The sequence below is a fragment of the Muscardinus avellanarius genome (genome assembly GCF_963383645.1).
Source record: "Muscardinus avellanarius genome assembly, chromosome: 14".
In the NCBI taxonomy this organism is placed as follows: domain Eukaryota; kingdom Metazoa; phylum Chordata; class Mammalia; order Rodentia; family Gliridae; genus Muscardinus; species Muscardinus avellanarius.
The window spans coordinates 40,796,856-40,820,338 of NC_137800.1; the positions used below are offsets into that span (position 1 = coordinate 40,796,856).

The 23,483-nt window shown below is 35.4% G+C and overlaps 1 protein-coding gene across 2 annotated transcripts in view; it reads right to left on the reverse strand.

Annotated features, from left to right (window-relative positions):
- The window catches only part of PCM1 (pericentriolar material 1), a gene marked incomplete at both ends in the record, with an annotated part of 99,300 nt that overhangs the window by 73,582 nt on the left and 2,235 nt on the right, over positions 1-23,483 (reverse strand). The window contains 8 exons of one of the 2 annotated variants that reach the window (XM_080710062.1): positions 700-873; positions 2,445-2,646; positions 4,813-5,029; positions 7,309-7,418; positions 11,054-11,231; positions 19,747-19,863; positions 20,041-20,211; positions 22,340-22,609. In XM_080710062.1, the coding sequence (XP_080566188.1) occupies positions 700-873; positions 2,445-2,646; positions 4,813-5,029; positions 7,309-7,418; positions 11,054-11,231; positions 19,747-19,863; positions 20,041-20,211; positions 22,340-22,609 (1,439 nt within the window). The remainder of the gene's footprint in view (positions 1-699; positions 874-2,444; positions 2,647-4,812; positions 5,030-7,308; positions 7,419-11,053; positions 11,232-19,746; positions 19,864-20,040; positions 20,212-22,339; positions 22,610-23,483) is intronic. The other variant, XM_080710063.1, reaches the window with a different exon arrangement.

The following is a 23,483-nucleotide window of genomic DNA, read 5'->3' on the forward strand; positions in this document are numbered from 1 at the left end:
TTATGAAGAAAGCAGGGTGTGATGGTGTACATCTATAATCACAGTACTTGGAAGGCTGAGAGAGAAGAATCTCAGGTTCAATGACAGCCTTAGCAATGTAGCTACTCTCAGCAGTCTAGCAAGATCCTGTTTTAAAAAAAAAGAAAGAAGCCGGGCGTGGTGGCACACGCTTGTAATCCCCGCGCTTGGGAGGCAGAGACAGGAGGATCACGCAGGTTTGAAGCCAGCTGCGCTTGGTGGCTTAGGAGACCCTGTTTCCAAATAAAAATATAAAAATAGGTCTGGGAGTGTAGCCTGGAGGTAGAAGGGCTTCCAGGAACCCCAATACCACCAAAAAAAGAAAGAAAGAAAAGGCTGGGGGTATAAATCTAAGGTAGAATAACTCAGGGTTCCATCTCTAGTACCAAAAGAAAAGAAAAGAAAAATAGAAAGTTATGAAGAAAAACAAAAAACTAAAAATGCTAGGTTAGATATTTATAATTAACTTACATTTGTTCTGTCAAACAGAAATGTACTAAACTACTTAATATACTCAATACTTACCTTTTCTATAGAGCAAGAATGATTACAATGACCAAAATAGTAGACTTGGGAGAGAAAAACTTAAATAAAAGGCTAATAATAAGCACTTTATTGAAGAGTTTTTCCCGCGCACTAAAAGTATTAGATTATGACAAATACATTAGAAAAAGTTCTTACCGTATATTAGTAACAGGTTCAGAATTTTCATGTTCAGAATCATATTCTGACTCTTCAGTTTCTTCATCTTTTGTGTTTTCATTTACAGCATCTGTCATCATATCTGATGTTTGCTCATAATAATGAACTAATTCTCTTAATTCATTCAATCTCTTTCGAACCTCATTTAATTTCCTGATTAAAAAATAATAGTAACACCTATCTTAGCAAAGCAAAAACAAAACACCTTAAATAGAAAAGCATAAATTTATTTTTATATTAATAGGAGCCAGTCACAAAATATTTCAGATGTAAATATCCAAAGGATTTGATTTAATAAAGCAACAAGTTTAATGTGAAGTATGGCTTACTAAAAAATCTTATTACTTTATTCTAATGTTGTATTAGAGACAAAAGCATAAAAAAGTCAATTTCAATTTACTTGTTCATATTAAGCAGATGAAAATGCTACCAGCAGAAAACTCAATGTCAAAAGTACTTCTGGGTTTCTTCCTAAGTGTCAAAAGCATGAAGTACTAAACACTCAATTCAAATACTACCTCAGGCAAATCAGGTGTGTCCACATTACTGAAAATTTAGTGAAGGCTCCCAATTTCTGTAAATTATATAATATTGTTACCAAACTAACAATTTCTTTGCTGAATTTTCCAAGTGCTTCAAACTATAATATTGCTTTTTTTTTTTTTTTGGGTGGTGCTGGGGTTCCTGGAAACCCTTCTACCTCTGGGCTACACTCCCAGACCTATTTTATGTTTTTATTTGGAAACAGGGTCTCTTAAGCCAGGGAGGCTGGCTTTGAACCAGTGCGATCCTCCTGTCTCCATCTCCCAAGCGCGGGGATTAAAAGCGTGCACCACCACACCTGGCTAAAGAAAACTTTTAGGAACAAGTATCATCCCTACTTTGTAGATAAGGAAACAGAGGCTTTCAAAGTAGTTTGTCCACAGTGAAATAGCCTGGGATGATATAATTTCAGAACTATATGACTCTAGAGTTTGGGCTCTCTCATTTGAATATAGAAGTATTTTAACTATGGGAGGCTGAGATGGGAGACTGCAGTTTGGAAGAAAGCCTCAGAAGTAGTGAGACTTGGCCTGGGCATGGTGGTTCATTCTTGTAATCCCAGCATTTGGGAGGCAGAGACAGGAGGACTGCGGTTCCCAGACAGCCTCAGCTATTTAGTGAGGCTTTTGGCAACTCAGTGAGACCCTGTTTCAAAATAAAGAATAAAAAACAGGGCTTAGAGTGTTAGCTCAAAGGTAGGAATAAATACCTCCGAGTATTAAATTTTTTATTCTTTATTTTATATAAATTTTTTATATGGCTTGGGGGTGTATCCCCTCAGTTCTATCTCCAATGCTGGAAAAAAAGAACAAAAAAGTAATGAGACTCTCATCAACCTAGTGAGGCCCTGCTTTGTAGCTCAGCAGTAAAAATGACCCTAAATTCAATCCCCAGTGCCATACACATACAAAAAAGCATTTTCATTAGTCCTAGATATTTTTCTTTCTTTGAAAAACAAGAAAATAACATGTTTGCAAAAATTACCTGTTATAATGTAACTTTTCTCTTTTGACAACTCATAAAATGTACATGTAATATACTTCTCTTCTACCAGAACACTTAAGGTTTCTCTTCTTAAATGAGTTCAATTATTAAATTTCCCCCCAAAATTTTCAACACAAAAATTATCTCTATTATTTAATTATAATCTATATGAACAATAATTGTAAAAAATGTTTTACTGGAGTTTTTCAGTTGGATTTAGATGGCTTTCATTTTCACTGTCATTCTGAGCAACTAGAGGTGTGGTGGGATAAGGAACAGCTGATGTAATGCTACTGGGTTCTCCATTGACAACTGGTGTCAAGCCTACAGGAGCAGAGGGGGCTGAAGATGTACTTCTCTGATCCCCACTCCTTTGTGGAGAGGCCGAAGAAGGTACAACTATGGAAAAGAAAACAATTACCAGTTACCATACATAAACATGGCACCAAGCAACACTTATTCATACTTTGCTTAAATATAGACAAAGAAACAATCATTAATCATTTAAATTGTTAGTTGACACTTTATATTGGAAAAATAGCTAGAAAAATACTCTGAGAAACTTGGCTCTAGGTTAGATTAAATACAGCCACTACATATTATGCACAGTTCATAATCTGCAAACCATTATAGGGCAGTCTCAGCTGATTAGGTTTTTATGAGATTTTTTTTCAAATCCAAAACCTATAGGTCTGGCTACCAAGATGGAGCTTTTTTTGCTCCAGGAGACAAAGTGTTAACATGACTGTGGGACATCCATACCATGAAATGCTAGGTAGCAAAAAAACTTCCTAATTAGATAATAACTAAGCCTCTAGAGTCCTTGAACTAAATTTTACTTTTCTGTCCATATGCATCAAACAGATATCTATGTCTTCAAGGGCAATTAATGAAAGTTTAGAGTTTTGCACTTTTCTACCTCCTACCACTTCAAAACTCTTGTCATCACTGTTTGCTGCTCACTTTGCTGAAGCTGGTTCTCAGTACCCTCTTCACTGTATTCTTGACTTTGAGCCTGTACCATTTTACCTTTTGCTTCTGTTCTCACATTGCTTCCCAGTGGAAAAAATGGCTGCTTTTTAGTGTTTTCAGTAGGCAGAATGCTACTTGATGTGTATTAAACTGATTAAAGGCCATAGGCACAGCTTTCAAATTTTTGTGGGTTTTTTTGTGGTATTGGGGATGGAACCCGAGGGCATTCAACCTCTGACAATACCCCCAGACCGATTTTTTATTCTTTATTTTGAAACAGTCTCTCACAAAGTTGCAAAGGGCCTAAGTAGCTGAGGCTGGCTGCGAACCTGCGATCCTCTTGTCTCAGGCTCCCAAGCCTGGCTGCTTTCAAATTTTTAAGGTTATTTTTAGCTGTCTTCCTGGTTGTAAAAGACAGGTACTGGGACAGGTACAATTATGGGGTACATATGGGATACACTCTAGAGATTATTATCAGAGATCAGGGAAAAGGAATATGCTCCAGGGCCAAAATAGGTTCTTGTGGCAGAAAAACAGGAGATGTGTGGAGAACAAAGAAGAGAACTCCTGAGATGGTGTTTTTATTCCTTTTCTTTAATAAGACAGCAAATGAAATGTGAAGTGGCCAGTTATGGTTGTCCTTACTAACTTCAATTTCCAATGCTCAAGTCTCTATTTCACTAATTGTTCCCATAAGGAACAGGAAGCCTTGAGAAGGGGTAAACTAGTCTAGGTTAGGTCTAAATTAGACAGAGTGGGCTGGGTGTAAAGTTTGGATTCAATACCTAGCACCAAAATAATAATAAATAAAAATAATTACAGCAAGTAAAACATTTATAGAATACAAAAGTCTCTTTCTGAGATGGCTATTTATACATTTATTTTATTTTTTATTTTTTTTATATTGGTGCATTATATTCATACAACTTATTGGAGTAAAAAACTTGTATGTACAAACATGTACTCATCGCTGATTTCTATTTATACATTTAAAAAATATAACTCCAGTGGTTGTAAACTGTAAGACTTTCTGCATGAAAATGCATGTGCTATATAAATTTTTTACATCTCACTTTTTGCTAAATATTCTATAAATCCATGTCTCATATTTTCAAGCTTTTTTTTTTTTTAACTTTTATTCTCTGTGGTTCTGCAGATCAAACCCCATCAAGTATGTGAAGCAATCACACTATTGCTGAGCTATACTCTTAGACCATAGCTTCTGGATTTAAAAAGGTACAGGTACATTGGATTTGTCTTTCCTTAGGGAAAATTCTGAATACATGCTATAAAATGCAGTGCTATGTCCAAATATGTTATTTTTCTCCTACTTTTTTCCTTATTAAAATCCTACCAATTTTTTTAAGGCCCAACTTTGTTCTTTTCCTTTTTTGAAAAGATTCACCATTTACCATATAGTGATTGGCCTGTTATGTAAGTTTTTTACACTTAAGTTTTATCTCTATCAAAGTTACAAAGTTCTTGAGAAACTGTATTCATTCATGCATCAAATACTTACTAAATAACTATTATGTGCCAGCAGATATGCCTATTATGCCCTCTATATAAAACTGCTGAACCAGATTTACTTACATGATGAATTGTTCAGATGCTGATCTCGAAGTGTATGAAGTTCTCCAAGTAATTTGTCCATTTTTTGTTTCTTTTCCTGTAGTACTCTCATTTTGCTAAAAAGCTGGACTTTCTCATCAGGTAATTGATCTGAAACTGATGGATTTCTGCTCTGGGAAACCTCCCTAGTTAATGAAAGACTTTCTGCCTGTCTTCTGTTGTCTGGAACAGCTGGAGGCTTATTTTTTTAAAAAAAAGATAGAAAAAAGCAAAATTAAGATAAAGTCAATTAAAAGTTGCAGTCCGCTGGGTGTGGTGGCGAACGCTTGTAATCTCAGCATTCTGGAGGTTGAGACTGGAGGAATGCAGTTCGCGGACAGCCTCACCTACTTAGTGAGGCCCTTCAAGACTCAATGAGGCCCTGTTTCAAAATAAAGAATCAAGAATAGGGCTCGGGGTATAGCTTGGAGGTAGAATGCCCCTGGATTCCACCCCTAGTATCACACACACACACAAAAAAAAGTTGTGGTCTTATTTTGAAAATGTATATTCTTTTTAAGAGATATAACTGCCAACAATGCACCAGTGGGTATATTCTGCTGCCATTCCTACTCCCACATTAAACACTATTTCCTAATATGCCACTACAGCATATATACGGTTTTATAGACACATATAACCATACAGTATGGTCTTTGATTCACTGGATACTATGTATGGATCAAATTAAGTGCTAATAATGCCACATTTAATATAGAATAAACCTTCAAAAATCTTATTCTCTTATTTTAGAACCAGCACTACAAATTTTACCATCCTAACCTATCAAATTTCCCTACCATTTCTATCCTATGCTCTTCTCTCCCCTGCCCCCACATGTCAGTGCTACTATGGATTGAACCCAGGAGTATTTTACCTCTGAACTATACTCCCAGCCCTTTTTTGTGTGTCTGGTACTGGGGATCAAACCCAGGGACATTCTACCTCCAAGCTACACCCCCCAACCCTACCTTTTATTTCTTATTATGATTCACTAAGGGTTTCACTAAGATGCAGAGGCCTCACTAAATACTGAGCTCCCAACCCCCAACTCTTTTTAATTTTAGACAGTGTTTTGGCTAAGTTGCCCAAGCAGGGTTTGAACTTGCCATCCTCCTGCCTCAGACTCCCAAGTAGTTGGGATTATAGGCACAAAACACTACTCCTGGCATACTTTTTTTCCTCCCCTAAATTATGAAACATTTCAAGAATGCAATCAGGCTGAAGAATAAGATAATAGATTCCTACCACTAACCTTTTCAAATTTGCCTACATTTGTGCCCATTCTTTTAATTTAAGAGAAAAAGAAAGTTAGATATAGCTAAAGGTCTGTATGCATTCTTCCCTAATCCTATTACCCTCTACAGAGGCAACCTCAATCTAGAATTGTTTTATAACATCTATGCATGTATCCATAAAACACATTTTTTTTTTTTTTTTTTTTGCAGGCCTGGGGATGGAACCCAGGGCCATTCGATCTCCAAGCTACACCCCCTGCCCTATTTTTTATTCCTTATTTTGAAACAGGGTCTCACTAAGTTGCAGAGAGCCTCACTAAGTAGCTGAGGCTGTCTGCAAACTGTTATCATCCTGTCCAGCCTCCCAAATGCTGAGATTATAAGTGTGCCACGACGCCCAGCTCATAAATATAAATATAAATATAAAGCAAAACCTTTCTAAAACTCTGGTTTCATTCTGTTCCTTTACTGTATCTGCTGTATAGAATTTCACTCTAGTATGTCATAATTTATCAATTCACTTTCCTGTTTGTGGACATTTATTTTGGTTCTGTTTTTGCTATTAATACAATATTGCCATGACTGTTATTATATTTACTTCTTTATCTAAGAGCTTCTTTACAATAGGCCATGACAAGGTCACTAGAAAAAATGTACTAAATATTGCTAAGTAAGTTCTAAAGTGCTTGTACTAGATTCTCTTATTTTCATTTGGTCAGCAAGAGGTTAGGAGATACCACATCTTCAATCATACTTATTTCCAGTGGGGGAAAAAAATTTATCCTTTCTTACACAAAACCCACATATTGAAAACATACATTAATATCATTATTTACAAAGGTCATCAAATAACTCATTAACTCTCAAACTTAAGCACTAAATTGTTAGTAAAACAAAATATTGTAGACAGACTTAAACCTAATATAAGTTTTTTTAAAAAGAATGTATTATTTAATTGCATACAAAAAGAAAAATTTCACTTAACTTCATTCAAAGTATACTTCCCACTAATTTAGTGCTTCACAAAGTACAGTCCCCAGAGCAGTAGCAGTAGAATTATATAGGGGAAAGCCTATTCAAATCTTATAAAATCATAACTTTGGAGGTAAAGGTACTCCACAGACATTTACATAATTTTTAAAAAATAAGGGTGCCAGGTGATATTTATGCTTACAAGTTTGAGAAACTTTGTTCTAATTAATGTTATTTTAAACTTAGTCATACTAAAAAATTAAGTTACCTGAGAATCACGAAGCTGATTATGAAAACGCTGAATTAAATCATTCAATTCTTCATTTAGTTCAGATGTTATACTGACCCCAGATAAGCTACCTGAAGTTTCTCCAACAACTAGAAAGAAAATTAATACCTACTCATTAATATAAATGTAGCAAACACCTTTGTGTGTGGGTGTGTTTGGTACTGGACACTGAATTCAGAAGTACTCTACTGAACTCTACCACTGAGCTACACCCACAGGACACCCTTTTATAAGTTTTGAGACAGAGTCTCAACAAGTTGTTGATGCTGGCCTTGAATCTGTGTTCTTCCTGTCTCAGCCTCTTAAGTACTAGGATTAAAGGCACGTACCCTGCAACTGGTTCAAATACCTTTTGAATCTTTGAGAAACTACACAGAAATTTTGAAGGGAAACTCTCACCGATATAATATGAAACCAATTTACCTACCAACCAATCATTTTATGTTTTAACTTAAAAATAAGGAACAACTGCAAAATTCTAGTATAGTGGCCCACCTCAATTAAATTTTGTGACTCAATAGATTTAAACTGCTCTATGGAGAGGTTAAGGGGAATGGTAGGGAAAGTGGTAGGGCCTGAAAAGGCACATCTGATTCTAACAGGTCTCAATCTCTACCACCTCCAATAAAGTCAACATTGTATTACAGGGGCTGGAAACTTTTCTTTTTTGGGGGGGTAATATTTGGGATTGAAACCCAAGGCATTCTACCTCTGAGCTACACTCTCAGCCCTTTTTATTTTCATTTTTGAAGCAGGGTCTTGCTAAATTGATAAGAATCTCTCTACATTGCTGAGGCCGGCCATGAACCTGCAATATTCCTGTCTCAGAGTTGGGTGTGTATCTCAGAGATAGAGCACTTCTGGGTTAAGCCTCCAGTATCACATAATGATGACAACAATAACAACAACAACAACAACAAAAGGGTCAGATAGCAAAATATAAGTTACCTTTTTTTTGGAACTATAGCTTTTGCCTTAACTACCAACTGTGATATAACAGGGCAAATGCAACCATTCACATACACAAAACAAATAGGCCTGGCTGTGTTCGATAGAACTTTGTTTCAGAAAGTGGGTCAGATCCAAATGGCTATAGTTTATTCCCACTGAGTAGAACAGGTAATTTATTGAAATAGTTGCTCGTGATACAAATCATGGTAAAAGACTATGAATTTTAGTGTCTTCAGTAAAAAAACAAAATGCCCTTTACTGAAGCAGTTTTCTGAAAACAAAAAGAAATTTTTTAGGGGTGGTACCGGGTGTAGAACCCAGAGGCTTTCTACCTCTGAACTATATTCCCAGACCTATTTATATATATATATATTATATTTGGAAACAGGGTCTCACTAAGTTGCCAAAAGCCTCACTAAGTAGCTGAGGCTGGCTTCGAACCTGTGTGATCCTCCTGTCTCAGCCTCCCAAGTGCGGGGATTACAAGCGTGCACCACAACGCGCGGCAAAAAATTTTTAAAATAGTTACTGCTCTAGCATCCCATTCTTTATCTTCATTTCTAACTCTCCAGTTCTAATAGAAACTGGCTATGTAGTGCTTGTTTTAAAGGAAAATATTTTCCATTGAAAAATCTGAATTTGAGGACTGACAGAAACCCCAATAGCTAGTCCAAACTCTCTGTGTAAAAGAAAGAAACTACAATTCAGAAAATAAGCTACTTGCCAAATGGTAAGAAAAACAATTAGGTTGTTTCTCTTATACTCCTAAAGGTTAAATATCATATTCTTGACTTTTCATCAGTGTTACCTTGTAAAATCTAATATATAAGCAAATCTGTTTTAAAATTATACTAAAGCCTCAGCTACTACTGAGAGCTAAGTGAGGCTCTCAGCAACTCAGTGACACCATTTACAAATAAAGTATAAAATAGTTCTGGGAGTATAGCCCAGGTAGAAAAGCCCCTGGGTTCCATGCCCAGTATCACCAAGAAAAAAAAGTTATCACACTAAAATCCTTTTAGTAGTAGGACATAAAATAAATCCAAAACCTGTTCATTCTATTCTTATTCTCTCATAATGGTTAAAAAAGGAGTAAGAATAAAAGCTTTGAGTACTAACTTACAGTTCTATAATGATCAAGTGAGATGATATAAATGTAAATATTAAAGATGAATATGACTGCCAAAGGAAAAATTTTAAACTTTGATACTTGAAAAATATTGAAGAGGTTAGTTCTTAACAAAACTCGCATTTTTTTAGTCTTTTTTTATTTTTTTTGGGGGGGGCGGGTCTAGGGATGGAACCCAGGGGCATTCAACCTCCGAGCTTTCCCCCCTGCCCTATTTTTTATTCTTTATTTTGAAACAGGGTCTAAGGTGCAAAGGGCCTCACTAAATAGCTGAGGCTGTCCATGAACCATGATACTCTAGTCTCAGCCTCCCGAATGCTGGGATTACAAGCATGCACCACTACACCCAGCATTAGTCTTTATGTTAAGAATATTTTAATTACTTTCCCTAAATTACTTATTTCCAAAATATAAAAATCATTGATACTTTTCAATTTTATAAGGGTAGAAAATGGGGGGTGGGGCAAGTCTGTGTAATTATTAATTACATAACAAAAGTGTAACTTGAAAGTCATGAAGTTTCTATAAAAATGTAAAAAAAAAAAAAAAAAATTGGGGGGGAGTGATCAACCAAGACAGAAGGCTAGGTCTGGATAGCAGAATAGACTAAGTCACAAAAGGGTGGTCTTAGTGAGGACCTAGCTTCACTGGCAAAAATAGAATGCTCATTAGAATATGATGATAGGAAAAGACTATAATAAAATAAAACTTTGCCACTAGAAGAGTATATCATAAACTCATCACTTTTGCATCCCATAAAATACACAATTATTACTTGGCAACTAAAAATTTAAAAATAAATTTAAAAAACCTTTTGAGTTTTAATAATAATCTTATTTTTAAAATGAAAAAGAACAAACAATACAATTTTCACCTAAATGATAGATATGAGGGAAGAAGAAGAAAGAATGAACATTTCTAAGTGTCAGGGAAACGGAATATAAGTATAAATTAAGGAAGCTAGTATATACAATTGGATATCAAACTGAAATACCATGGTCACTACTAACACTGAATGCTAAAGATGCTCTATAAATTTATTCACTATCTTACTTAAGATTTTTAGCCCTGCTTTGAAAGGCAAGAAAAAAATAACAATCCTAGTTGAATAAGATATAAAAACTGAAAATATGCCAGGTGTGGTGGTGTATGCGTGTAATCCCCGCGCCTGGGAGGTGGAGACAGGAGGATCGCGCAGGTTCAAAGCCAGCCACGCTGGCTTAAGAGACCCTGTTTCCAAATAAAAATATAAAATAGGTGTGGGAGTGTAGCCCGGAAGTAGAAGGGCTTCCAGGAACCCCAGTACCACAAAAAATAAATAAATAAAAACTGGAAATAAAAGCATCAAGAGCCACCAGGTTAAGGTGAAAAAGCAGAACTACATCCTGTCCCTTTTACCTCTCAAGGGTACTCTCTGGCGAAAAGAGGAGCGAGCTGTCTGTCTGCACGATACAGTATGATGGCCAGGAGTTGTCCCTGCAACCTTTTCTGCATAACCAGAGAAAAGCAGAGTAGAGGGTAAGCCTCATATGCAGGTTTCTAAAATAATCAACAATCATGATCTGATTATATAACCGCATCTATTTCCCAACACAATTATCTGCAGAGCCTCGCTTATAAAAACATTCCAAGACTAAGGCATACCAGAATCATCCATTACAGCAATAGCTTGTTCTGCTTTATGCTGTAGAGCTAGAAGAGCAGCTTGTCTTCCCTGCAGAGCTCGCAGTTGCTCCTGCTGTTGTAACATCCTTTTTAATAAATCATGTTGTTTCTTCAGATTTTCTATCTCTTCAATGGGCTCCTGATCAGGATCTCTGGCCTGCAAAACAAGACCAACAAATACTTATACCTATTAACATCATGTTCAGGTTTCAACTACCAATGGCAAAGTACATACACAAATAATAAAAATTAAATATACAGTTTTAGTAAAGTTGAATAAAAAAAGAATAATAGAGATGACATGAAGATCATGTTAAGAGAAAATTTCACAATAAAAGCCCATAAGAATTTGACCTATCATAAATAATTAGGAAAAGAAAAGAAAAAAGGTATATAAACATAAGATAGAAAGTCTAAAAGGACAAAAGGAACTATATACACATATACACAAAAGAGTAAGGGATCCACACTCAATGGAAAAGTAGAAGTAGATTATACTGGGTTAATGCCTGGAAAAGTCTCTTTGAGAAAAAAAAAATCCTAACTAAAACTTTCTGCCCCATTACTAATAGTGATGTTACAAATATGAAATAATTCTAATCAAGAACAAAAATTTTAACAATGTATTTTTATTTGATAATCTTCATATAAAAAGAATTTAGCTGCATTGCATTAGGTACATAACAAAGCAGAAAATTATATTCTGAATCACAGATGTCACTACTATTTTCTTACTCTTAAATTATGCCTATTTAGCTGGGTCTAAGAATATAGAATAGAAATACTTCCAAATTCTCCCAAAATGCTAGATAGAAAATGATCTTATCTAAAAGTAAAGTTTCAAATTAAATAAGCACCTCTTATAAGAAATAGTCAAATTCTAAATATTAATATTAAAACCACTCAAAATATAATCCAATAAGAAAAAAGAAAAGTTAAAGACACAAATTTAATCTAAAAACAGTACAGTATAGCTGGGCGTGGTGGCGCATGCTTGTAATCCCAGCGCTCAGGAGGCTGAGACAGGAGGATCATACAGGTTCGAAGCCAGCCTCAGCTACTTAGTGAGGCTCTCGGCAACTTAGTGAGACCCTGTTTCCAAATAAAGTATAAAAATAGGTCTGGGAGTATAGCCTGGAGGTAGAAAAGCCTCTGGTTTCCACCCCCAGTACACAAAACAAAACAAAAAACAAAACAAAAAACAGTATGGTATAAGCCAAACTATGTGTAAAATCTATACCATATTGGTATTTTCACTGTTTATTATTAAAAGCTTTTAATTTAAAAATTCTATGATTTTACCTGATATCTGCATATTCCCCTTTGTCATATTTTAAATCTGTATTGCTAACAAAGTTCTGTGGGCATTATATAAATTTTATTTTTTATTTTTGGATGCTCTGTGAGTCTTTGAATTTATTAAATTTTTTAAAATTTGTGCACCGTATTATACATCTTAATAGAGTACAAGATGGTAGAGGCATCACACACCCAATTAGCCCTTATCCAATTCCTGTCCCCCCACAGAAGCCAATGATTTCTTTGGAAAGTGAAAATGTACTGATCTACTTTCCCTATGAACATGATCCAGAAAAACTATAGAGAACACAGATGGTTCAAGATAAGTTTCCTTCTGCTTGACAGTCCATTACCAATACTATGAAAAAGCTTCTTTTTTTACCTCTTCAGATAGAATCATCAGTATTATGAATGAGTAATCATGAAAACATTTTACAAATGTTATTTTAAAAACAAAAAAATTAGAAAGTGAATAAAAAAGCATGTGCCACAGACTTAAGTTCTCAGAGAAATTTAAGATGAAATACAGACTATGGTAAGAGTGCCTGATGTACACATTAGAAAAGCCTGGCCGGTGCCATATACACCTATTCTGGACTATTTCTAGAATTCACAAACAAGGTAAAAATGGTAATTAAGCTCGGTGTTGGGGTGAGGAGGTGAACGCTAGTACCATAGTACTTGGGAGGCTGAGACAGGAGGATTGCAGGTTCATGGCCAGCCTCAGCTACTTAGTGAGGCCCTCTGCAACTTAGTTAGACCCTGTCTCAAAATGAAGAATAAAAAATAGGGCTGAGGGTGTAGCTCAGAGGTAGAATGCCCCTCATATGCTCAGTGCCACAAAAAACAAAAAAGGCAATTAACTAGAAGAAACATTAAGGAATGAACAAACCATGTAGGGGAAGAAATAAAACTCCTCAAAAATACGTAAGTCCAACTCCATCTAATTTACAATTTCTCACCTCCTCAAAACAGACTAAAAGCCAGGTGTGGTAGTGCATGCTTGTAATCCCAGTAGTGGGGAGGCTTAGTCAGGAGGATCTGGGTTCTCTGGCCAGTCTCAGCTACTTAGTGAGGCCCTCTGAAACTTAGTGAGACCCTGTTTCAAAACAAAGAATAAAAAATAGGGCTTGGAGTATAGCTGGGAAGGAGGTAGAACGCCCTGGGTTCAATCCCCAGTAGTACAAAAAAAAAAAAAAAAAAAAAAAAAAAGGCTGAAGGTTACCTTAAAATTATTTAATTTTAAAGAGCTTACCAGTGGCATGGCAACACACGCTTGCATTCGGGAGGCTGAGACAGGAGGATCACAGTTTGCGGACAGCCTCAGCTACTTAGTGAGGCTCTCTGCAACTTAGTGAGACCCTGTTTCAAAATAAAGAGTAAAAAAAAAAAAATAGGGCAGGGGATGTAGCTCAAAGGACAAATGCCTCTGGGTCCCATCCCCAGACCCGTAAAAAAAAAAAAAAAAAAAAAAAAGGAAAAAAATACTAAACATTTTTTTTTATACTAGGTATTGAACTCAGAAGCATTCTACCTCCAAGCTATACCCTCTAGACCTATTTTTTATTTATTCTGAAACAATGTATTGGAAGGTTGATGAAAGCCTCACTACTTGCTGAGGTTGTCCTTTATCCTCCTGTCTCAGTCTCCCAACTACTGGGATTATAAGCATGTACACCACACCTAGGTTACTAAACAATTTAATGTTAAAAAGTTTTACTCTTTAAAAAAAAAAACTTTAAAAATCCTTTAATCCTTATTGTCAGCATGTATTAGCAAAATTACAATATTCTAATCCTAAACTATTAATGAAAACAATCTTTCAATAAAAAATCTTTAGATTTTTTACTCTTTCAAAAATGAATTCATCAAAGTTTTTAAATTAGTGGAATTGCATCATTGCATAATAACTTTTACATTGATATATTTAACACTTCTGACTGGTAAGTACAAAAGCTGAGCCAAGAAAAGAGGTGGAGACTTGAACAAACATAAAGGGAAGATGAGAAAATGACAATAAGTAGAAATAAGAACATGCCTAGAAAGCTGAGGTTAGAATAGAACCTTGAAAAGGAAACAGGGACTAATCAATTCTTAAACACATGCTTTTAAACTTGTTTTTGTTGTTTGTGGTTTGTTGGTTTGTTTGTAGCATTGAGGACTGAACCAGGGCTTCCTCCATGTTAGGCAAGTGCCCTACCACTGAGCTATTATTTTGAGACATGGTCTTAAGTTGCTCAGGCTGACTTGAACTTTTGATCTTCCTGGTTCTTGGCTCAGTTTCATTCGAAGAGCGTGATGGGATTATAGGCACGTCCACTTTTATTTAAACTCCTTTAAGTCACCTTTACCAACTACATTTTTAGTTTACAGATAAAAATAATTTATGCTTAAAAAAACTTAAGCATAAAATCCAAAGTTGCATTTATGAGTCACATTTCAGAAAGCAAGAGGTCTTTTTTTCTTCACTAAAGTTTCCCTAATAATTATTTGTAGATCCAAATATATTTTTCCTAATAATTATTCGTAGATCCAACTTCAGACAGTGTATACTCTCATTTTCTCACGTGAAAGGTAAGGAACTATAAAGCACAGAGAAGTCTATAATTTATCTGATGTTACAATTAAGTTAAGGCAGGATCCTAGTCTCTTCTTTAGTGTTCTTTACATCATATGGTCTGCCTCAAAATTATATGCTTGGGTTCTAAATACAAAAGCATAAGATAAAATCTCTGAAAAGAGCTGGTTTGATACAAGCCTAGCTCTTGTGAAATAATTAGAAATGATAAAAGCAACAGTAAAAGGAGAAAATGAGGGTATGGGTACTTGTGGATGGTTTCTTGTATAGAATCACACAAAATTCTATGTCTAAAAAATATTTTATAAAATGGAATCCACCTTTATAGGTAGTGTTAGAGTATCAACCACTTCATATAAAGCTGAAACTCAAACAAAAGACTCTTCTCAACTTTGAATTTCAGGTAAGACTTCAACTTACAACATCAGAAGATAAGAATTTAGATTTTTTTTTCTAAGAAACTAAAATCATTTTATAAACTGAATATCTATAAAACTACACTAGAAAGTCATTAAGAAACAAGATTAGAGCCAGGTGTGGTGACACACACTTGTGATCCCAGCATTTGGAAGGCTGAAGTAGGAGGATCGCAGTTTAGGGACAGCCTCAGCAACTCAGTGAGACCCTGTTTCAAAATAAAGAATAAAAGGCCGGGCGTGGTGGCGCACGCTTGGAATCCCCGCGCTTGGGAGGCAGAGACAGGAGGATCGCGCTGGTTCGAAGCCAGCCTCGCTGGTTTAAGAGACCCTGCTTCCAAATAAAAATGTAAAAATAGGTCTGGGAGTGTAGCCCAGTGGTAGAAGGGCTTCCAGGAACCCAAGTACCATCAAAATAAAAAATAAAATAAAGAATAAAAAATAGGACTGGTGATGTCACTCAGAGGTAGAATGCCCCTGGGTTCCATTCCCAGTACTAAAAAAAAAAAAAAAAAAAAAAGGAAGGAAGGAAGGAGAGAGATTGGGTGGTACATATACCTGTAATCCCAGATACTCAGAAGGCTGAGACATAAGGATTGCAAGTTTGAGGCCAGCCCTGGCAGTTTAGCAACACCCTGTTTTATTTAAGAAGGCTGGGTATGTAGCTCTGTTGCAAAAAACCCCTAGTGGGGTTCAATCTTCAGTACCACACAAAAAGAAAAAAAAAAAGACAAAACCAAGATTAAGAGAGTCAAATTATAATAAACTCCAAATTCATTAAAAAAAAAAAAGATATTTTTCAAAGAAACTTAAAAACAGGAAAAGTAGAGCTGGGCATGGTGGTGCACGCTTGTAATCCCAGCATTTGGGAGGCTGAGACAGGAGGATCATGGTCCGAGGACAGCCTCAGCTACTTAGTGAGTCTCTTTGCAAATCAGTGAGAGACCCTGTTTCAAAATAAAGAAAATTGGAGCCGGGTGTGATGGCGCACACTTGTAATCCCCGCGCTTGGGAGGCGGAGATAGGAGGATCGCGCTGGTTAGGAGCCAGCCGCGCTGGCTTAAGGGACCCTGTTTCCAAATAAAATAGGTCTGGGAGTGTAGCCTGGAAGTAGAAGGGCTTCCAGGAACCCCAGTACCATGAAAAAAATAAATAAATTAAAAATAAATAAATAAATAAATAAATGAATAAGAAAGAAAGAAAATTGGGCTGGGGGTATAGCTTGGAGGGTGAATGCCCCTAGGTTCCATCCCCAGTACCACAAAACAAAAAACAAAAACAAAACAAACAAAAAAATACCTGACAGAAACTATGCTGTAAATTCTCAATTCTTAGATTTTGTAGCTATTCAACCAATTAAAGAGGACAAAAATTACAAAGGATACCTATTGTAGTTTACATTCACTTTCTCCTCTCCTTTCTACCTTGTGGAAGGTAGAAAATACACACACACACACACACACACACACACACACACACACTCTCTTCTCAACATATCTAGAGTATAAATATTGTGATTTTTTTCAATACTCACTAAAAGAAAATACTCAAAATCTATGAACTAGAAAAATCAATCCTTCATAATAAGCTAGTAATGAGACATGAAATTACTATTGTGTACAATCAACTATTAAAATAGCAATTTGTTCTTGCAAAAAGAATATAAACACTTTTTTTTTTCCTGGCAATACTGGGGAGGACTGAACCCAGGGGTGGGTCTCTACCACTGAGCTACTAGCCCTTCTTAGTTTTTTGAGACAGGGTTTCACTAAATTGCACAAGCTGGTCTCAAACCTGTGATCCTGCTACTTCAGCCTCAAAAGTAGCTGGGATTACAGGTGTGCATCATAAAAGCCAGGTAGAAAATAAAGACTTTTATAAATGCTATTTGTATCATTGGTTTAAGTGGAGCTATACAAAATGGCTACCTTTAAACTTTATCATCAAGATCCTTTATGCAAATCATGAAAAATTAAAGAACGTTTAAATCAAATAGTGAAGGAAACCCAGCAAAAAAATTAAGCCAACTGGATAATTAAATATTTTTCTAAAAAAAGGGTTTCCAACAAAAAATAAACAAAAAGTATTAAAAGTATTTCATTCTTACAAAGATAGAAGAACTAACAGCTTGCTTTATTTTTCCTCAATGAATGAACACAGAAAAGACAAAAAATACAAGTATCATCGTAATGCATAAACACTAATATTGGAAACAAAAGGCAACTGATAGGTCTAGGTTTAAGAATGTGTTATATATTTTGAACTCTAGATAGTAAAAAAGGATTCAAATTATGATTCAAAACTAATTGTCATGTATAATCCATAAATAGATACAAAGAAAAACAAAGAAAAACACTAAAGGACAGTATTTTACTAAAGCAAATTATGGCATAATAATTAACCATATTAATAATTTATATACTTAAGAGTAATAGCAGTAATAGAAAAGCAAATAAGGAAGAGAAAATGTGAATGAAAGAGGTGCTCATTTAGAGACTTCCCAAGTTAATAATGTGAAGTATACCTTTGAGAGAAATCCACGTTTTCGGCTATATTTCCTATTAGGCCTCAGTTCCCTGTCATTCTGAGGAGGTCTGTCACCTTTCCCTTTTGGACTTGTAGTAACGTCAATGTCTGAAACCTGTTCTTGTGAGGCTGAATTCCCTAGTTTGTCCTCAATGCACGGCCGAATTCTCAGACTAAAAGATGCCTCCTTTATTAAATAGTGTAGCATATTAATTTATTAATACAAACTCCTGTTTAACATATAAGCCAGTCTTGTAAATAAATACAAATATTTCCCAGTCCATCTTTAAAAAAAATAATCCATCCACCCACCACACCCCCAAGAGGCAGCAAAATAAGACTTTTTAAAAAGTTTCTATAAACTAAACTGATGCTTATAATTAAGCAAGTATATCTTAGATAATTTTTGTTTTATAAAATGCTAAAGCATATTTTAAAATTTATTCTGCTACATATTATTAATCAACTTCCATGACTTTATTATGAAAGAAATTTTCATCATGGTGAACACTTGAGATATTATGTAAGATAATTATTAGTATATACACAAATTTCTTAAACATATTGCTCCATTTCTGCTAGTATATAAGGAAGAAATTATTCCTGGCACCACTCTAAATAGAAAAATAATTTCCCCACAGTAGAATACATTTTTCAAAACTGTGTGGATCAAGCTGAGGATATTCTGGTGAAAATAAGGGAGAAAGGGAAATAATTCCATATTCCCTCTTTGAATTAGGAAGGGCTGGGAAGAGAAAGGAGGAAGATAAGAAAATATGTAGGTCAATACTAAAAGGAAACAAACCCTCAAATTCCTAATGCTGAATGCTATTTGGAACATACCTCAAAAATAAACACACCTATATATTCATCTTTTTAAAAGAAAAGCCTTGCCGGGCGTGGTGGAGCACACTTGTAATCCCCGCAACTTGGGAGGCAGAGACAGGAGGATTGTGCAGGTTCTAAGTCAGCCGCGCTGGCTTAAGAGACCCTGTTTCCAAATAAAAAAAAGTATGAAATAGGTCTGGGAGTATAGCCCGGAGGTAGAAGGGCTTCCAGGAACCCCAGTACCACCAAAAAAAAAAAAAAAAAAAAAAGAAAGAAAGAAAGAAAAAAGCCTTATTGGTAAAGGATTTTAAAAGTATTTTTAATGTGTTGACTACAGGCACATCTGTTAAATCTGCTTAAAAGTATACTAGTTTGGAACCACACTAATTCCAGAAACTAAGTCTATTTTACAAATCTTTCTTCAAAAGTTCTGTAATTATTGTTTATGTAAAAATGTTATACAGTTTATAAATTTCATTTTATAGTCTGAAGTTATAGTATTCTCCCACTGAGAATAATAATGTAAATACTATCCTGTCCTATTAAACTAGTCATAATTTTTTAATTATAAGTTTTGCTCCAGTACTATACTAGGGCCAAAGACATGAAAAATCCTAGCACTCTTAAAATGAGTTTTCAGTGGCAAATGATCATGGAGACTTTTCCAGTAGATTATATGGCTTAACAACCATTAGTAATTACTAATAGACCTTTATTCAAATGAATTTCAACTTTCCTAATGGTTCTTAAAATTAGCAAACCTATAATTAAAAAACAAACTAGAAAAACATTTCTGTATGGCAAAGTTCAGAAATTATTAGATTTTTCAATTCAACCATTAAAACGATTTTTCATGTAATAGAATTTTAAAACATTCATATTTTAAAAATATAGATAGCATTAACAATTTGAGGGTTTCTTCCCTGTAATACACTTTTCTTTGAGGAATGCCTATAAACCATCGTGAAAAATGGGAAAGTTTAAATCTTCATTTCCAGCACTTTAATTACCAAAACGCTGCTTACCGTGGTATCTGAAGCCTCAGACTGCACATCTATGTTTAGCGATGTGCTCTCAGCTACAGAACCAGATCCCACAGCTGAATCTACAGTCCGAACATCCTCCTCCTCATTTTCTCTAGCCTGAAATATTTTAGTGGTATAAATCATACAACTATTAGAAAGGGCAATAAAATGTTATAACGGGTGACACAGTTTTTTGCAAATATGTTAACTCCTCTGGTGTGGTATCAGAATATCATCAGTATATGTACACTGACATAACAATAACTCAATATAGTAAAGAGGTCTAAAACTTACAAGAATTTTTTGGAGAAATTTCATGTATGACTTTTCTTGTTCTTTGAGGTGATCTATTAGATGAGTAAGACGTTCAACATTAGCAGATCTTTCATTTTTCTCTACTAGATCTTCTCGCATAGAACTAGCTTTAGTAATATAGTCACGAATTTGAACAAGCCTGCTTACAATCTGCAAATATTAAAAAAAGTAAGCATGACAAAACATCATTTTTATAAACTTTTGTTGGAAAGCAAATAATGATAAATCTAGTTATATGAATTGATACATTTGAAAAATCTGAATCAAATTTCAATTTTAATCAAAACATAACTAGTAATAATATTCAATCACTGTTTATAAGTAAATTCTAAAGTTATTTTAATTTGTGTTATCTGAAAATTTTATTTATAAAATAAACTACACCAGCAGGGCATGGTGGTGCACACTTGTAATCCCTGCGCTTGGGAGGCTGAGACAGGAGGATCGCGCAGGTTCGAAGCCAGCCTCAGCTACTTAGTGAGGCTCTCAGCAACTTAGTGAGACCCTGTTTTCAAATAAAATATAAAATGGGTCTAGGAGTATAGCCCGGAGATAGAAAGCCTCTGGGTTCCACCCCCAGTACCACTAAAAAAATAAAATAAATAAATAAATAAAATAAACTACACCAAAGAATTATTTATATGAACTTCCTTCTATTGTTTAACTATGTATTAGTGAAATATTATGTTTTGACAATTTTCAAATAGTATCACCATTTTAAAAAGTCTTACAAAAATCTATTAATCATATTGTTTTCAATCTTCCTTTTCCAAAAATTATCTATAGAGTATTTAGCAAATAAAAACAGCTTCAGAGCTGGGTGCAAAGGCGCACACCTGTAATCCCAGTACTTGGGAAGCTGAAAGAGGAAGATCACAGGTTCAAGGACAATCCTCACTAGCTTAGTAAGGCCCTGTTTCAAAATAAAAAAATAAAACAAGGACTAGGGGTATAGTTCGGAGGTAGAATGTCCCTGGGGTTCAACACCCAGTAACACACACATACACACTGCCTCAGGTTGATCCCAGCAACTGGGCAAGGTGAGGCAGGAAGACTGCAAGTTCAAAGCCAGCCTGAGCAACTTACTAAGATACTGTCTCAAAACAAAAAATTAAAAGGAATGGGGATACATTAGTAGAAAAGTACACTTGGGTTCAATCCCTAGTGCCACATTATAAAAGGATCCGCAGCTGCAGCCACCAACCGCTTTAGTGATCCCTGACTAGGTCAAATCATTTGGGATCAAAAGTGTTTTTTTTTGGGGGGGGTACTGGGGATGGACCCCAGGGGCTTTCTATCTCTGAACTACACTCCCAGCCCTATTTTTTTTTGTCCTTTTATTATTTTATTTTATTTTATTTGGCGTATTGGGGATGGAACCAAGGGGGCATTCTACCTCCAAGTAACAACTCCAGCCCTATTTTTAAAAAATTCTTTATTTTGAAACAGGGTCTCACTACGTTGCAAAGGGCCTAAGTAGCTGAGGCTGCCTGTGAACTGTGATCCTTGGCCTCCCAAATGCTGAGATTACAAGCACCATCACCATGCCTGGCTTATCTTTTTATTTTTGAAACGGTCTCACTGAGTTGCAAGGGCCATACAAAGTAGCTGAGGCTGTCCGCAAACCGTGATCCTCTGGTCTCAGCCTCCTGAATGTTGGGATTACAAAGCGTGCGCCACCACGCCCCGCTTGGGATCAGAAGTTTCTATTCTTACTTGGGAGGCTGAGACAGGAGGACTGCAGGCTTAAAGTGAGCCTCAGCAACTTTGCTTAGCTGTCAGCAACTTAGTGAGACTGTTTGTAAATAAAAAATTAAATAGGGCTGGAGGTGGAGCTAGGAGGTAGAATGCCCCAGGTTCAATCCTCAGCACCACAGGGGGAAAAAAAAAAGTTTTTAGTTTTTTTTTTTTTTTTTTGCAGGTCTGGGGATGGAACCCAAGGGTATTTGACCTCCGAGCTACACCCCCTGCCCTATTTTTTATTCTTTATTTTGAAACCAGGTCTGAGTTGCAGAGGGCCTCACTAAGTAGCTGAGGCTGTCCGTGAACCGTGATCCTCAGGTCTCAGTCTCCCAAATGCTGGGATTACAAGTGTGCGCCACCACGCCCGGCTAAGTTTTTGTTTTTTAAGTAAAACCGATAGATTAACAAAGTAGGCTATGGAAATACTTTAATTCTACCTGACTGAAACCCCTGTGTACATAACCCCACATATTTCTTTAAAGTTTAATGTTTATACTATGAGCTTTATGAAAATAAGCAAAACAAATTTGATCACCTGACTACTCTCCATTGCAGGCTCTCCTCTACCATCTTCTTCAGAGACTTGACAGTTTTGCAAAAGGTCATTACTTAAAGCAGAAGCAAACAGCTCTTTACATTGTGCTGATCCACTCATCTCTCTCTTTGGAAGACTTGTAGCAGTATCTTTGCCCTTGTTGGTATTAATCTGCATAGGCAAAAAGTTGAAGGGCTTTCGGTTTTCACTAAGCTGTCGTTTGTTGTTAGCTGCTGTTGCTCTACCCTGAGAATCACTTCCAATGCTTCTCTATATATGAAAAAAAAAATCAAATCACACAAACATTAATCTTTTAATAAATTTGTCTAAAAAATTCCAATGTTCTTAGTTTTACCACCAGATACTGATTCAGGAGATTCAAAGTATAAATGTGACTATAAGACAATGGTCAAGAGTTCATTCTCATTTCTATTGGGTTTTAGATTTAAACTTTATTTCAGTGATTATAAATACGAATTAGTTTTATTCTAAAAATCACTTTTAACTATAAAATTCTTTGACTTACTTAATCATATCCATATAACCTATTTCATTTGGTACACCTATAAATTTCTACATTATCCCTACTGGAAAATTCTTAGTTACTACTATAGAAAAACTATTTGGGATATTTTCCTCACTTTTAATAAAATTCACCTCTCTATATGAACTGTACCTTCATCCTAATCCACATGGGGGATTTCTACCAATCTTTTATACTACTTGCCCTACCCTTTTCTGAACAAATATGACTAGAAAAGAAATGCTTATCTAATCCAAATTGAGATAATCATATTTTAAGCAATGCAGGACATCTACACTTAGTCAATAAGTGTATCAAATTGAATTTTTCACTTACCTAATAACAATTTTATTTAATTAGTAACTTGAAAATGTAGCTTTATAATGAAATAATAAATTCTGGAAAGACATGTTTTTTGGCAATTTAGAAATATGACTATTTCCTTCCAAAGGAAAAAGTAGTATTATCACTGATTAAAATCTTTCCCTATGAAGAGAAAAAATTTTAAAATAATAACTAGATATACTTTTTTTTTTTTTTTGGTGGTACTGGGGTTCCTGGAAACCCTTCTACATCTGGGCTACACTCCCAGACCTATTTTTATACTTTTTTAAAATTTGG